This window comes from Diabrotica virgifera, chromosome 1, assembly GCF_917563875.1.
Source record: "Diabrotica virgifera virgifera chromosome 1, PGI_DIABVI_V3a".
In the NCBI taxonomy this organism is placed as follows: Eukaryota; Metazoa; Arthropoda; class Insecta; order Coleoptera; family Chrysomelidae; genus Diabrotica; species Diabrotica virgifera.
Window position 1 is genome coordinate 165478041 of NC_065443.1, and position 19554 is coordinate 165497594.

General features: G+C 30.6%; 1 protein-coding gene across 1 annotated transcript in view; it reads left to right on the forward strand.

Moving 5' to 3' along the window:
* The first annotated feature begins 405 nt into the window (after window positions 1-405).
* Window positions 406-19554, forward strand: part of LOC126891976 (golgin subfamily A member 6-like protein 6) — a 63404-nt gene continuing 44255 nt past the window's right edge. Inside the window, exon 1 of the mRNA XM_050661338.1 lies at window positions 406-1146. Coding sequence (XP_050517295.1) covers window positions 406-1146 — 741 coding nt within the window. The remainder of the gene's footprint in view (window positions 1147-19554) is intronic.

A 19554-nucleotide genomic window follows, 5' to 3' on the forward strand; every position in this document is an offset into this window, starting at 1 on the left:
GCCTCTTATGGAATTAATTTCAACCCACACCTCTAAAGAAAAGAGTTTCCTGCAATATATGGATTCGGACATTGACTGAGCTGGTAGGTACAATAATTTCTCAATAGATGGCGCCCAATAGATTCGATACAAATCAATAAATAAAAATTTCAATAATGATATAACAAAAAGTGTTTAATTATAATAAATAATAATAAATATTATAAAAATAAAATATTTAATTAAATAGTAAAATATATAATTACCCATTGTTGTATAAATAATAAATAATAAATAAATAACTAAATTATATCATTAAAAAAAATATATAATAATTGGCAATCCCAACGTTGTGGCACGAATAAATATATAGGGCAAAATTGTAAGATAAATAAAAGTTAGAGTTTGATATAAAAAAAATACAAAATGGCGGATGGACGTAGATCTGTTTCGAAGACGACACAGGGAGAGGAACAGAAGGAAGAGAAATCTGACCTTGAAAAATTTATGGAATTAATACTAACAAAAATGGAAGAAAATAATAATAAAATAGAAACAAAATTAATTCACTTGGATGAAAACAACAAGAAAATGAGAATAAAACTAGATGAGACTAGTCAAAAAGCAGAAGGAAATAGTAAATCATTAGAACAAAAATTAGAAGAAAATAGTCAAAAAACAGAAGAAAATAATCAATCATTAGAAAAAAGACTGGGGGAAAAATTAGAAATAACATTAGAAAAGATGGAAGAGAAATTAGAAGAAAATAGTCAAAAAGTAGAACAAAAATTAGAAGAGAATAATAGAAAAGCAGAAGAAAATAGTCAGAGGTTGCAGAAAAAACTTGAACAGACCTCCAAGAGATTAGAGGATCAAATTGAACAAAGAATAAACAAGAGTATTGGAGAAGTAAAAATGTTATATGAAGAAATGATGAATAAACATGAAACATTAGAAACAAAATTAACTTCTGAAAATCAAGAAATAGTAGTTCAAATACAACAGCATAAAGAAAGAATAAATATGGTAGAAGAAGAAATAGAAAAGGAAGCAGAATGGACGAATAAGAGATTTATGATGGTAGATGAAAATATAAGTGAAATAAAGAAAGAACAGAAAACATCTAAAGAAAAGGAGGATCAATTGGAAAATAAATGGAAGATTGAAGTAAAAGAAGTGAAACAAGAAATAAAAAAAATGGAGAAGAAAATAAGAAATACAACAAAAGGAACAATAATACACACAATTGAAACCTCAGATAACAGGATATATTTCAATGGGGATTATAAATCACAACATCCAGTACCATTCATAAAGATTCTCATGACCAAATATTTGCAGTATAATGAATTTGATGAATTTAGGGAAGTTATAAGAAACCAATTAAGAGGAGAAGCATTAATTTGGTATACTAATGTGGAAAATGAATTAGAAAATTTTGAGCAATTTAAAACAAAATTTTTAGAATTTTTCTGGGGACTATCTCGACAACAAGTAGTAAGATCTGAATTGTTCGGAGGAAAATATAATTCTAACTCGCGAACAAGTATGCATTTATATGCTATGAGATTATTTAGTGCTGCCCAATATTTAGATGGCAAATTGACAGAGAAAGAATTGATTAGCCATATAATAGGTCATTTTGAAGATCAAATAGAAAATATTAGACTAAATTTTAATTTTACAGACTTTAACATGCTTTGTAATTTTTTAATAGAAAAAGAAAGAGCTTTACAAAACTACAGGCAAAGAAATAATAATTACAATAATTCACAAAACTTTAATGATAGTAATTTTAATAATAATAACCAGAGAAGTCAAAATAACTATAGATCAAATAATAATAATAATAATGAACGTGGGGGTTTTAATAGTCAATATAATAATAGGGGAAATTATAACAACAATAGAAATTATAGTTCTAATAACAATAGAGGGTACTATAATAATAACAATAATAGAGGTTATAATAATAATAGAAATAACAACTATAATAGATTTAATAATAACAATAACACAGATAACAATTCTTTTAATAATCAAAATAACCAAAATAACAATTATAATAATTCCAATAACAATGGTAATAACAAATTAAGACAAGATTACGACAACTCGAATTCTGATCAACCTCCAAATAGTCGTGGTAATAATGATAGGAGGGCACGGTTTGAAGTCAATAATGTAGTGATGGATGGTAATGATTCAGATCAACCATCAATGTCATCCGGACAGATGGAAACATTTGAACCGGGTTTTGTAGATCGCACCTGCTAGGCAATATTGCAACCAAACTGTATGAACATCATAGGGAATTTTTGGACATGGGAGCTCATGTAGTATCTAAAAAATTCAGGGGATTAATTTTTATTAGAATTCAATTTTGTGGTATATATTTTAAAGTTTTATTGGATACAGGATCAGAGATTTCCTTAATTAGTCAAGAAGTTATAAAAAGGTTAAATTTAGAAGATTCATGTTTTAAGATTCCTAAGTTAAGTTTAGTAGGTGCAAATAATAAAGTGATTACTCATGTTAATAAAAGTATTGTTAGTAATATTAAATTAATTAAAGAAGCTTATATAATACAACTGATTGTAATTGATAAGATGAAATATGATATTATGATTGGATCGGATATGCTAGATAAAATGGGTATGGTGATCAATTATGAGAAAGGATTGGTACAAGTAAAGGAGGAGTGTGTGAAATTTGAGGAAGAATTATGTCCAGAAAAGGGCAAGGAGTTAATGAATATGAGGAGAATGTATATGGAAGATAATGAAATATTTAATGAATTATGTCCAGAAGAGGACAAGGAATTGATGTATATTAATAATGTATTATATGAAGATATTGAAGGTGATGTATGTAAAGGTAGTATGAATATAATAGAGGAGGAATTAATATGTAAGAAAGAGTGGATAGGAGAAGTGAAGAAAATATTATTAAAGTATGATGGACTCATAAATGAGGAAAACAGATTCGCTAAAGATTATGTTCATAACATAGAAGTTAGAAACATTCAAGATTTTAGACCAAAAACATATCCGATACCATATAGATACCGAAGTGAGGTGAATAGAGAAGTAGAAAAGATGTTAGAAAATGGAATAATAGAAAAATGTAATTCAAGAATAATAAATCCAATAGTTGTAGTTAAAAAGAGTAGTGGAGAATTAAGACTTTGTCTTGATGCAAGAAATTTAAATAATCATACCATACCACAATACGAAGCACCTGCTACAACAGAAACTATTTTCGGGAGAATAACGGGGGCAAAATATTTTAGCAAAGTAGATTTGAGACATAGTTTTTGGTTGATTCCTTTAGCCCATGAATCCAGGGATTATACTGCTTTTATGATTGATGGTGTTCTTTACAGATTTTGTGTTGTGCCTTATGGTTTGCAGAGTTCCTGTAGTGCTTTAGTTCGCGCTCTCCATAATATTTTAAATAAGTATGATGATTTTATCCTTCACTACATTGATGATATTCTAATACTGTCAAAAGACGAACATTCACACCTAAAACATATTGAGATACTATTAAAAGAATTAGATTTAGCGGGTCTTAAAATCAATATAAAGAAATGTCAATTTTTCCAAGACAGTGTTACCTTTCTGGGGTATAAATTAGGGAAAATATGTGTGCAAAGCTTATGCCAATTTTCGAAGTTCCATATAGAGTAAAGAATAATAACGGACAAAATTCATATGAATTAGAATATATAGATGAAGGGAGATCTAGGGGTATTTTTAATATAAATGATTTGTATAAATATTACCATAGATAAGTTACAGATAATAAGATGTAGTATAATTTTTTTAAATATGATTAGTGAATAGTTTAAAAATTTTAAATGAAAAATTTAAATCTGATTTAGAAAAATTGTAAATTTTTCATTTAGGGCAAGTTGTCATGATTTTAAGATACCAAATTGATAGAATAAGTTAAATAATAAATAATTTAATGATTTTGCACTGCCAAAGCAGTTAAGTAAGTATTTTGATATAGGTTTTGTTCGAGAGACGTGATTGGTTTGGAGAGTTGAATAGAATGAGAGTACTAAAGGGAATTGAAGTTAAAGTTGCATTTTAATTGATTTAATAGTTATAGAATGAATTTATTTAGAGTTATACTGTTTAAGTAACAAGAAAGTTTGAAATAGACCGTACTATATAAAGGAAGCTATTTAAAAGGCATAGAATGTATGAATTTGTTGCTAAACATGCAATAGTTTGAAATTTAGTCTTACCAAAAGAATAACTTACAAATTTGTTCCATGATGACTTTGTTTCTGTTGAATAATCGTAAAAATTTACTTTTTTCTAAAGATCATTTGGAGAAAATGTTCATTGATGTACTACGGTCTCCATGATTTGGTTAAGTTTGTAAATTTATGAAAGTATCTTAGAAGAGGCTCCAATCTAAAAATTTAGAATAATAGTTAGATCAATTTTAGATTTTATTAATGTTAATTTGACCAAAATGTTGAAAATAGCTCATTAAAGTTGTAGGTTTGGGAAATGTCAGAATTCGATATCAATTTTAACAAAGAAAAATGATTTTCTGAGATATGGCTAATGCACTATCGATTGGTAATTTATTTCTGAATAATATGAAAGTTATTTCAGTACTTTATATGTATTAATGGTGAAAATATTTGGACTTTAATTTGTAGAGGTAGTGATGAAAGGTATAGAAAGTGTACGGACAGTGTTCGCTTAAAGTAGCTATAAAAACTTATTGGGAGTATCCTCAGATATGCAAAATATATGAAAAGAATCTATAAAGTTCAATGAATTCAATTCTTTAATTCAATTTTACTCAAATAAGAGAATAAAATCACCATTTAGGCATATATTTCCAAATTTTAGATAAAAAATACCATTTTGACTAAATGTCATAATTTGTAAAATTATCTTATTGGTTCATTTAAATTTCCAAAGCATGAATTATTAATTTATTTAAATATGATTGGCTGTAAAAACGACGCCAAGCTTAAAAAAATTAATTCAGGAAGGAAGGTTCGAGATATTCAGAGGGAACAGACGCTTTGTGAAGCTATTCCCAAAAGATTTGGATTTTAAAATATAAATTTTCGGAAAATGTAATCAAAAAGTAGTAAAAAACAAACATTAGGAGTTATTTTTCGTATGGAAAGTGTTTCCAAGCAGATTTGACTTTAGAAAGTTACTAAAAATAAGATTGTAAGCTGAATGGACCTGGGGAGATCCGGAATTTCAATGTATAGCAGCATCTGGGAGTGTTGAAACAGTTCGAACATCTTCGATGGACAATAATCAGGTGACATTGCAAAACTTTAACATGATATCATGATTAACAAAAATTTAAAGAGAAAAGCATGCATAATAAAAATAAAAATTTAATAAGTTTAGTATCATTTACCGCTTTGGTAAAATAAATTTAAGAGAGAAATATTCTTTACTTACATAAATTGGTTTATATTCCATAATCACACAAATTTTCAGAGTCATTGAACTTCCATTTTGTTTTCATATCCTTTCATGTGGCGAATTAAAAATATATAAACCAGAGTATGTATCATATACATGTTATAATATTAAACATTTAACACTATTCTATGTATTTACCGTGATTGATGTTGCATTAAGCGTATTTTTCTTTCATTTAAATATATTTACGAAATTTTTCGTCATAGTGTGGTCTTCAATTATTTTTGGTTACATAATTTTACAGTTTTGTCCTTAATGCCTCTTATGGAATTAATTTCAACCCACACCTCTAAAGAAAAGAGTTTCCTGCAATATATGGATTCGGACATTGACTGAGCTGGTAGGTACAATAATTTCTCAATAGATGGCGCCCAATAGATTCGATACAAATCAATAAATAAAAATTTCAATAATGATATAACAAAAAGTGTTTAATTATAATAAATAATAATGAATATTATAAAAATAAAATATTTAATTAAATAGTAAAATATATAATTACCCATTGTTGTATAAATATTAAAAATATACAATAATTGGCTCAACCAACGTGGAATAAATAATAAATAATAAATAAATAAATAAATTATATCATTAAAAAAAAATATATAATAATACATACATACATACATACATACATACATACATACATACATACATACATACATACATACATACATACATACATACATACATACATACATACATACATACATACATACATACATACATACATACATACATACATACATACATACATACATACATACATACATACATACATACATGCATACATACATACATACATACTTACATACATACATACATACATACATACATACATACATACATACATACATACATACATACATACATACATACATACATACATACATACATACCTACGTACATACCTACATACATACATACATACATACATACATACATACATACTTACATACATACATACATACATACATTCATACATACATACATACATACATACATACATACATACATACATACATACATACATACATACATACATACATACATACATACATACATACATACATACATACATACATACATACATACATACATACATACATACATAAATACATACATAAATACATACATACATACATACATACATACATACATACATACATACATACATACATACATACATACATACATACATACATACATACATACATACATACATACATACATACATACATACATACATACATACATACATACATACATACATACATACATACATACATACATACATACATACATACATACATACATACATACATACATACATACATACATACATACATACATACATACATACATACATACATACATACATACATACATACATACATACATACATACATACATACATACATACATACATACATACATACATACATACATACATACATACATACATACATACATACATACATACATACATACATACTGTTATTTGATATGAGAATTAGAATTTTATAATTATTTATTTATTTATTTATTTATATATATTTACGAGCAAAGCTCATTACAATAAAACATTACAGAAGATATGAAGAACTAACAAAATATTACAAATATACGTAAAATACAATAAGATACAATAAACACTACGACAATAAAGCAAGTCAAAAAGTAAAAATAACAGGTAAAGATATATAATCACAAGTTTAAAATATTCAAGAACATAAAACTAGAGGGTGCAATCCTTTAGCGTTTTTAAAAATCGCGAACTATCCGCAAAGAAATCCACACAATTGGAGCAAGCATTTGCCTGTCTAGAAACCCTCGAGATGAAAGAATTTGCAGTGAAGTTAGTTCTGCTGATGGGAGTATGAAACGTAGATCTTGAACGTGTGATTCTGGAGGGAATATGTAAACCTACTTCCTCCAGGAGCTCAGGGCAGTCGTGAATTGAATTTATAATATTATACAACATGTACATGTCCTTCTTTTTCCGTCTGCTTGATAAGGTGTCAATGTTAAGTTCTAGTTCAAGATCCATATAATTCCAGTCTCTACGGTTTGTTTTGAATGCGACGAACCTAAGGAATAGGTGCTGGATCCTTTCAATCTTACAGTTGTATGTCTCATAGGCGGGTGACCAGACGCAAGATGCATATTCCACGATTGGCCTCACCATTGCACAGTACAACAGTTTAAACGATCTCAACTGCTTAAAGTCTTGGGAGCATCTTTTAATAAAACCTAACAGTTGAAGGGATTTTGAGATGATATTGCTTATATGAATATTGAAAGATAGTCCAGAGTCAAGTGTAACTCCAAGATCTTTTATGGATGTGACTGTTGTGATATTTATATCACCTATTTTGTATGTGAAAGAGATAGGACTTTTCGAACGCGTGAATGAAATGTGAAAACATTTGCAGGAGTACTCGATAACAATTATAAGCAAAATTCAAATTAATACAAAAGATCTTCAATTTTCTCAACCACGGGCATGTAAATTTAGAACAACCTGTACACAACAGATTATTATATTTAGTTTTTAAGAAAGTGATTCGAAGAAGTGTACGAAACTCGATAACAATGCGCCTAAGATAAACAAGTTTGAGTGACGCGGACCATTATAGAGTTCGCGGAAGATTCGATCATTAGCCTACGCTAAATAAGACTCAGTGAAATAGATAATAGGTCATTAAGTTTTGTAAAAAGTAGAAAGTAAGTTTAAATTGGGAAATGATTATTTTTTCTTGAAATCCATTAAACATATTTAGAAAGATTAAAAGTTGGTATTGAGGAATACGGCGAATTAAAATTTGTGGTGGAATGTTGATTTTTGAATCTGGAAGGGATATTGAGAAAGTAGGGGAATGATTGAGGATGAGAGATCAGAATTTTTTGAGCGGTGGAGAGGTGAAGTCCAGTGGGAGACGGTAGTGTAAGAAGAGTGAAAAAGCCGGTATAGTTCCGTGAGTGTTGAGTATCCATCGGAACGAGAGGTAGGCCGAGTCGAGAGAAAAGAATCTCCTTGAGCAAAGAGTGTCCCGGTAGCTGATTGAAGTGGTTCGAAAAAGATAGAACACGGCATCACGAGAAAGCAGGAACGAGAGCGATACGAGGTAGTTTTCAAAGGAGAACATTACTGGAGGCCAGGACGAGTTTTTCATCGCAACCAAGGGTAGGAGGAAACGGGTCTTGTGTGAGGACAGTCGCAGCTCACCAGATAAAGGTCAGTCTCATTTGTCAGGATGTGAATGTATGGTTTTTTTTTGTATTAAATACCACATTAAAAATTGAAGAACATAATCGCTAATATCAGAAGATTCTCATCAAACATCAAACTAAATCCTAATAGTTCATTATTAATAAAAATTTTAAATTGGAAACCAAAAGGAAATAAGATTCCCATTTTTAAATGTTTGTGTTAAATAAATATAAGATCTAACAAAGATTAAGCAATGATTGCCATTTATATGAAATAAACAAAAATTTGATTTATAATTGTAATCCATATGTGTGTATTATTTTATTTTTTTCCTATCCCGATTAGGAACCACTGAGAAATACTTGGAAGCCACAAAAGTAAGTAAGTAATTTATAATTCGCCCTGAGATTGAAAACATATTGATATGTGATCTGGTTGATTAATTAGATTATCATTAATGCATTAATTAAATTAAATTACATATAAGAATATCATCACATATAAATAAATAAGATCACAACAAATGTCGTCCAACGTGGAAAGCATTGAAAAGTATTTCTAGTGGCAAATTTGAAGGATAGAAAGAGAAAAGCCGGTAGTTGGAAATTTATATGCCTGTGGTAAAAAGTGAGATACTTACAGTTGATAACATAAAAATTTAGATCTCTTTAGGTACAAATTTTACATAACTGATTTAATACTTTATTTTTACGATATTTACATTTGATATATTTATGAACAATTTATAATATTTGGGTGAGAAAAAGTCGTTTTGGTAACATACTAGTAAAATTTCATATTTGGCGGGGATAGTACTTCTTGAAAACAAATGTCTGTGACAAGAAGCCAAAGCAAAGACAACAAAAAACAAAAAGAACAGTCAAATCAAGAGGATAATTCAGACCAAGAAGATATTTTAGACACAACAATCATGGAAACAGGAAAAAAAGAATTGTCAGAATTAGAAAAGATATTACAACTTATGCAACTCCAGTCACAAAAAATGGATGAAGCAAAACGAACAATGGATAAAAATCAGGAAGAAACATCAAAGAAAATGGATGAATCACAACAAAAAATGGATGAAACACAACAAAAACTGGATGACAATCAAAGAGAAACAAAACAAGCAATGGATGAAGCAAAAAGGGCAATGGATAAAATGCAAGAAAATCAGGAAGAAACATAAAAAAAATGGATGAATCACAACAAAAAATGGAACAGAAAATGGATAAAGTGGAGCAAAAAATGGATGACAATCAACAGGAAACAAAACAAGCGATAGAAGAGAACAATAAGAAAATAGAGGAACGCATAGAAAAGTATGAAAAGGAAATAAAAGGATGTTTGACAATGAAAAACGAGATAGAACAGCAAGAAATGAAAATGAAGGAGTTAACGAATTGCCAGAAAAAAGAAATGGAAAGTTTGGAAAACAAGTTGCAAAACGCTATTCAAGCAGACAGAGAAGAAGTGGAAAGAAAGATTGCGGAAATCAATACTCAACAAAATGTCGGAGAAAGAAGAGAAATGGTTATACATAGCACAGATGACGTGAAGATAAGGTTTGGCGGGGATGTAAGAAGATTACACCCAGTGCCGTTCATAAATAGCCTGAAAAAGAAAATACAACACATCGGAAATTTCGAAACAGCAAAAGAAACTATCAGAAACCATCTCAAATATGAAGCAAGCCTATGGTTCGATAGTAAAGAAGAAGAATTCGGCAATTGGCAACAATTTGAACAAAAATTTTTGAATTATTTCTGGGGAAAAGTCCAACAATTGGAAATTAACAAGGAATTGCAAAATGGGAAATACAATGATAGGATGGGGGTATCAGAAAGGACATATTCTTTACAAATTTACAATAATGCAAAACATTTACAATATAATTACTCATCGGAACAATTAGTCGAACTGATTGCAAGACATTTCGAAGAAACGCTGGAAGACCATATCACATTGCAAAACTACAAAGACATAGATAGTCTATGCCAATTCTTACAAATAAGAGAATCACGTTTAAGAGAAAGAAAATCAAGAAGGTCGCGAGAAGATTACAGGCCCCGAGAGACACAGGATTACAGAGAGAGAAATCAAAATAGGAGAGACTATACAAGACGAGATTTTAATCCCAGAAGGGAAAACGAAAATAGAGACAACGGAAGAGGAAAGAGAGAAAAGAAGAGCGGAGGTAGAAAATAACATATATTTTAAGAGAATAGACGGAAAGGAACTATATTTAGTGACACAGACATTGGCAGAAAATATAATAAAGAAATTACATGAGGACAATGGGCATATCGGTAGCAGAAAGGTTTGGCTCGTTTTTAGGGAAAATTACATCAGCCGACAGGATTACCGCATTGCAAAGGAAATTACCCAGAAGTGCGATGTATGTCAAAAATATAAGAGTAGGAATTTCAAAAACGAAAATATTGCCAAAAATATTGAAGCCCGAAACAAACTAGACATTGTAGCAATAGATATGTTAAGCGATTTAATTATGACCACTAAAAGGAACAAACATATTCTAGTGATGGTGGATGTGTTTTCAAAATACGTAAAATTATATAGTTGCCGCACCACAAAGGGGGAAGAAATATTAAGAAAAATCGACAATTTTATAGCCACAGTAGGAACACCAAAAAAGATTCTACTGGACAATGCAACGTATTTCCGAAATGATCGTTTCAAGGGACAACTTCGAGAACGCGGAATAGAGACAAATTTTGTCAGCATCAGGCATCCGCAGAGTAATCCTTCGGAACGATTCATACAGGAAGTGACGAAATTTCTTCGCATTGCAACAGATAGTCAACATCGCCATTGGGACAGGAAAATGGCAGAAATAGAAATGTATCTAAATACAATTCCGAGCACAGTAACAAAAGAGACACCAGAATACATCATGAAGGGTGTACTGCCGATAAGGCCATGGGAAGACCCAGAGCCAAAAGAATATCAAGAGGTGATTGAAACAGTACAGAGAAGATTACGGCGAAGCAACGAAAAGTATATCCAAAGACAGGAAAACAATAGAAAAAGAAGACCAGTGACTTTCCAAAAGGGCGAAAAAGTACTCGTGAGGGCATTACGAGTATCAAATCTTCCTGGGGGCATTTGTGCAAAGTTGATGCCTGTTTTCGAAGGCCCGTACATCGTGAATAATGAAAATGGGATAAATAGTTATGAGTTGAGGCATAGGAACTCGGAAAAGATCCGAGGAATTTATAATATTCACGATGTATACAAATATCACGAATAAAAGACAGAATTACATAAAGTAGATAGTAAGTTAGGGTATAAGACGTAGATTAAAGTAAGGAAATATACAGGGAGTTGGTTTTGCCTCGAGAAAATTTATTTAAAAATGCAGATAAATTTTATCGAATACAAAGGCGGGGATTTGTTATATTACTATTTGATATGAGAATTAGAATTTTATAATTATAAGCAAAATTCAAATTAATACAAAAGATCTTCAATTTTCTCAACCACGGGCATGTAAATTTAGAACAACCTGTATACAACAAATTATTATATTTAGTTTTTAAGAAAGTGATTCGAAGAAGTGTACGAAACTCGATAACAATGCGCCTAAGATAAACAAGTTTGAGTGACGCGGACCATTATAGAGTTCGCGGAAGATTCGATCATTAGCCTACGCCAAATAAGACTCAGTGAAATAGATAATAGGTCATTAAGTTTTGTAAAAAGTAGAAAGTAAGTTTAAATTGGGAAATGATTATTTTTTCTTGAAATCCATTAAACATATTTAGAAAGATTAAAAGTTGGTATTGAGGAATACGGCGAATTAAAATTTGTGGTGGAATGTTGATTTTTGAATCTGGAAGGGATATTGAGAAAGTAGGGGAATGATTGAGGATGAGAGATCAGAATTTTTTGAGCGGTGGAGAGGTGAAGTCCAGTGGGAGACGGTAGTGTACGAAGAGTGAAAAAGCCGGTATAGTTCCGTGAGTGTTGAGTATCCATCGGAACGAGAGGTAGGCCGAGTCGAGAGAAAAGAATCTCCTTGAGCAAAGAGTGTCCCGGTAGCTGATTGAAGTGGTTCGAAAAAGATAGAACACGGCATCACGAGAAAGCAGGAACGAGAGCGATACGAGGTAGTTTTCAAAGGAGAACATTACTGGAGGTCAGGACGAGTTTTTCATCGCAACCAAGGGTAGGAGGAAACGGGTCTTGTGTGAGGACAGTCGCAGCTCACCAGATAAAGGTCAGTCTCATTTGTCAGGACGTGAATGTATGGTTTTTTTTGTATTAAATACCACATTAAAAATTGAAGAACATAATCGCTAATATCAGAAGATTCTCATCAAACTTAAATAAATTTGTTGCTAATAAATCCTAATAGTTCATTATTAATAAAAATTTTAAATTGGAAACCAAAAGGAAATAAGATTCCCATTTTTAAATGTTTGTGTTAAATAAATATAAGATCTAACAAAGATTAAGCAATTATTGCCATTTATATGAAATAAACAAAAATTTGATTTATAATTGTAATCCATATGTGTGTATTATTTTATTTTTTTCCTATCCCGATTAGGAACCACTGAGAAATACTTAGAAGCCACAAAAGTAAGTAATTTATAATTCGCCCTGAGATTGAAAACATATTGATATGTGATCTGGTTGATTAATTAGATTATCATTAATGCATTAATTAAATTAAATTACATATAAGAATATCATCACATTAAATAAATAAGATCACAACAATACATACATACATACATACATACATACATACATACATACATACATACATACATACATACATACATACATACATACATACATACATACATACTTACATACATACATACATACATACATACATACATACATACATACATACATACATACATACATACATACATACATACATACATACATACATACATACATACATACATACATACATACATACATACATACATACATACATACATACATACATACATACATACATACATACATACATACATACATACATACATACATACATACATACATACATACATACATACATACATACATACATACATACATACATACATACATACATACATACATACATACATACATACATACATACATACATACATACATACATACATACATACATACATACATACATACATACATACATACATACATACATACATACATACATACGTACATACATACGTACATACGTTCATACATACGTACATACATACACACATACATACATACATACATACATACATACATACATACATACATACATACATACATACATACGTACATACTTACGTACATACATACTTACATACTTACATACATACATACATACATACATACATACATACATACATACATACATACATACATACATACATACATACATACATACATACATACATACATACATACATACATACATACATACATACATACATACATGCATACATACATACATACATACATACATACATACATACATACATACATACATACATACATACATACATACATACATACATACATACATACATACATACATACATACATACATACATACATACATACATACATACATACGTACATACTTACCTACATACTTACATACATACATACATACATACATACATACATACATACATACATACATACATACATACGTACATACTTACCTACATACTTACATACATACATACATACATACATACATACATACATACATACATACATACATACATACATACGTACATACTTACCTACATACTTACATACATACATACATACATACATACATACATACATACATACATACATACATACTTACATACATACGTACATACATACGTACATACTTACGTACATACGTACATACATACGTACATACATACATGCATACATACATACTTACATACATACATACATACATACATACATACATACATACATACATACATACATACATACATACATACATACATACATACATACATACATACATACATACATGCATACATACATACATACATACATACATACATACATACATACATACATACATACATACATACATACATACATACATACATACATACATACATACATACATACATACATACATACATACATACATACATACATACATACATACATACATACATACATACATACATACATACATACATACATACATACATACATACATACATACATACATACATACATACATACATACATACATACATACATACATACATACATACATACATACATACATACATACATACATACATACATACATACATACATACATACATACATACATACATACATACATACATACATACATACATACATACATACATACATACATACATACATACATACATACATACATACATACATACATACATACATACATACATACATACATACATACATACATACATACATACATACATACATACATACATACATACATACATACATACATACATACATACATACATACATACATACATACATACATACATACATACATACATACATACATACATACATACATACATACATACATACATACATACATACATACATACATACATACATACATACATACATACATAATCGAAAACCTTTTATACCCGTAGGTGTCGAGGTGTACAAGCTTTCTTAAATTTGGTCAACAAATTTACGCCACTCTTTTCCGTCTCTAACTAGTTCCTTCGCCTCACTCCATGTCTTCCCTCTTTCTTCGAGAATCTCATTTATGCTTTTGTTGTTCCATGTTCTTCTTGGTTGTCCTCTACGATTTTTCCCTATTCTTCTCGCCTCCCATAACTTCTTCACCTGTCTAGTTTCGTTCATTGTCATTCACTTGTCTAATGTCTTCGTTTCTTCTTCTGTCTGTTCTTCTAACACCCAGCACTTTCCTCATTTCACTTAAAGTATTTCATTTCTCTTGCTTGCAGTCGCTTTGTTTGTCTTTCGTCAAGTAGCCAGTTTTCTGCCCCGTAGGTTAATACAGGTTGGTACACTGTTTGCTATAAGATCATTTTAGTTTTTGTAGTTATTTCTTTTCTGTTCAAGAAGTTTTTGTATAGTGCATGATATAATCTAGTTGCTGAGTTTATTCTGGCACCAATCTCGTCTTCTTATGTCCCTTTGTTATTCAAACTTATCCCTAAGTACTTGAATACTTCTATCTGTTCGATTATATTTCCTTCAATGTTAATGTTTATTTTTGTGTTGTTTTTTGTTACTGCCATCACTTTAGTTTTCTCGGTGTTTACTCTTAAGTTGTATGGTTTTAATTCTTCTGTCCACATTGCCATGTTCTTTTGAAGGTCTTTTTCTGTTTTTGCTATAACCACTATATCATCTGCAAATACACATGCTTCTACTTTGACTACTTGCATATTTCTGTATCCTGCGATATATTTTTTTGGTTTTGGCCAGCAAGCTTTTATTACTTCGTCCATAACGCTTATAAACAATAATGGACTCAATACACCACCCTGTCTGACTCCATTGTTACTTTTGAAAATTTTTGAAGTTCTGTTTCTTGTTCTTACTTGGTTATTTGTATTTTCATACCGACTACATACCACCTTCAACAGTTCTTCATCTACATTCTTGTTCTGTAGGCTCTTCCAGATTCCTGCCCTGTCCAGCATATCAAACGCCTTTTTCATATCTAGGAATGCTAAATAGATTTCTTCATTTGTGAAGAAATCTATTATATAGTATATTTTTAGTCCTGCGCATAGTAGAGATATTCCTCTCTAATTTTCACAAACCGTAGTATCTCCTTTCTTATGTATTGACAAAATTGTTGCGATGTTCCACTACGATGGAATCTTTTTAGTTTCCAGGCCATATTTAGTATTTCCAGCAATTCTTTCTTTCCATTTGGTCCTAGGAATTTTAATAATTCTGCATCTAGCTGATCATATCCTGGTGCTTTACCTTCTTTAATTTTACTCAAAGCTTCCTCTAGCTCTTCCATATGTATTCCAGATTAATTTTATTCGGTTATGTTGTCGGCCTCATTTTCCTTTTCCTTTATCAATATTTTATTTTCACTATTTAGTAGGCCTGTAAAATATTCTTGCCAGCGCTCGATAATTTTTTCTTCGTCTGTTATGATATTTCCCTGTTGATCTTTTATTTGATTAAAATTTACTCTTTTTGGCTTTTTGATGTTTCTCAGTGTTCTCTATAATAACTTTTTGTTTTCTTCACTATTTTCCTGCATTTTTCTTCCAAACTCTTCCCAGCTATCCTTTTTTGCCTCTTTGATCATTTCTTTAACTTTATTTCTTTGTATTTTGTACATGTCATATGTTTGTTGACTTCTACTTTGTAAATAATTTTTCCACAATTTTTTCTTTTCTTTAACTTCTTTCTTGATATTTCCGCTCCACCAGCTTGTTTGTTTCTTGGTATTACTACTTCTACCATATCCACATATATGTCTTGCCACTTTTAATATTGAATCTTTGAATTAATTCCATTTATCCTCTAAATTCGTCTTTGTTCCTTCCTGTTACAGTTTTGTATTTGCTTTTCCGTTTCTTCCACATATCTTATCCTTTATTTGTGGATCTCGCAGCTTATAGCTCTTTATTCGTTCTGTTGTGGCACTTCCTCTGACTCCACCCTTATTATTTAGCATTGGATTCATTCTAATTCTAGTTTCTACTAGGTAATGGTCAGTGCCACTAGGTAATGGTCAGTGCCTGCTTTGAAACTTCTTTTCACTCTTACATCTCTAAATTGTTTCTTACAATACCTATGTGTTATTATATAGTCTATTATTGAGCGTTCGTTTCGTGTGGGTACTTCTCTTGTTATTTTGTGGATCCACTTGTGCTCGAAAAATGTATTGTTTATATTCAAATCGTTATCGATGCAGAACTGTAGTAGTTTCTTTCCATTGGTGTTTATTGCATTTTCCCCATGTTCCATTTCCATTTTCCCCATACCTATTGCTCCCTGCCTACAAGGTTATAAATTATTAATAAATAAAAATTTGAGGTAGTCGTGAATTAGTATCTAATTAAACGAAAGATCAAAATCGCGAGAAGAACGTCGTAGCTGAAGAACTTGTGATAGAAAAACAGTCGTCACCAGCTTTCCGAGCCGCGTCAAGAGCAAAAATTATAAGAATAGTAATAATTAGAGGTATTGTTAGGCCAACATCCCGCTTTCAAAAAAAAGTTGTTTAATAGCAAGCTGAAAATTTGTTAATAGCTTAACGGTGTCCGGAAACTTTCATATATGCGAACACTGGAACAGGGGAAGTTTCAATTGTGAAACGGGTTAAAAATTTGAAACGACAGACTACGAAAACGTTCCATGTATTTTGTCGGACAGAACTTACAATTTATTTGCTACCATTTCATTAAACTCTCAAAGTTCAACACGAAGAACATGTCAAGGATCAGGAATTATATTGGTGATAAATAGCAGTCTGATTTTTGGGGCGTTTTCGTAATCTAACGCTCCAAATTTTTAAACTGTTCCACAATTAAAATTTCCCCTATTCCAGTGTTCCCGTACATCGAAGACTACACACCGTTAAGCTATTAACAAATTGTCAGCTTGTTATTAATCAACTCTTTTTGGTACGCGGGATCCAGGCCTATGTAGTTTGCATAAAAAATACTTTAAAATATTTAAAAAGAGATTGTGACTGCTTACAATATTAATTATTCTTACAAAATGTCCTAGTTTCAATGAAAGGTTGTTAAACTATTAAAGGCTTTCGAAAAATCAATAAAACTAATCGGAAAAGTACTTAATTAATAGTACCCGTATAAACAATAAAATTATCTTCCGATAAACGTTTTAGAAACTTTTTTAAATTCTGGAAGTAAAACGCAACACAATAAAATAACAGTTTTCATCATGTCTCATTATTTATATTTTAATTTATGGCGATCTTGGTCGTTTTTGGGGAATAGGTAGGTATACTATATGTACGAGAACGATGAAAAACAACTTTTGAAGATTTTAGAAACAATGGACCACCAACTAATATTAACGACAATAAGCATAACTTTATGTTGATTTATTTGGAGAAAGGAATTGTGTTAATGATAAACTTGTTGAAAACAAAAATAATTTATTAACAAAAAATCCCCTTATATGCGAAAACAGAACACAGCTATTCAAACATAACTATTGATAGTGTTCGATATTATACTTACAAACATATATGATACACGAAATTAACAGAAATTCTAAGCAAAAATCCATTATGCCTGGTATTGTTACAATACAATGGCAACTATGTACGTCGTTAAGGCGTTAGCGTTAGGATAGAAAAAGTAACAAACAATACAGAACCAACTAGTTCAAAAAACTAGCTGAAAACATAAGGACGGACCGAGAAACAAAACAGGCGCAGAACGAGGACATGAGCAGATTTAAAGATAACACAAACGGAAAGAAAAGCAAATTAAAGTACAACTTAAGCACAGAAAAGAACAAAACAATTCTGAAAATGGCATCATAGAATTTAAGAGGTATAAATGGGAAGGAAGTAAAACTGGGAGAAGAAATTAGAGATAATATTCTTATCTCTAAGAATGGGAACGATTTAAAAATGCAATTATAAAAACAGCTAAATCAATATGTGGGACTACAAGAAACAACAACAGGGGGAAACGAACATATCGGTGGAACGATGAAGTGCATAGGCGTAACCAGGGGGGGGTTGGTGGGTATAACCCCTCCCCCCATTATTGGGATGTACTTTGAGCTCTATAAGCTTGACACCATTATGAGTTGCTAACAAATCAAGCCAGTTTGAAGTTATAACCCCCCCCCCCCTTAGGATCA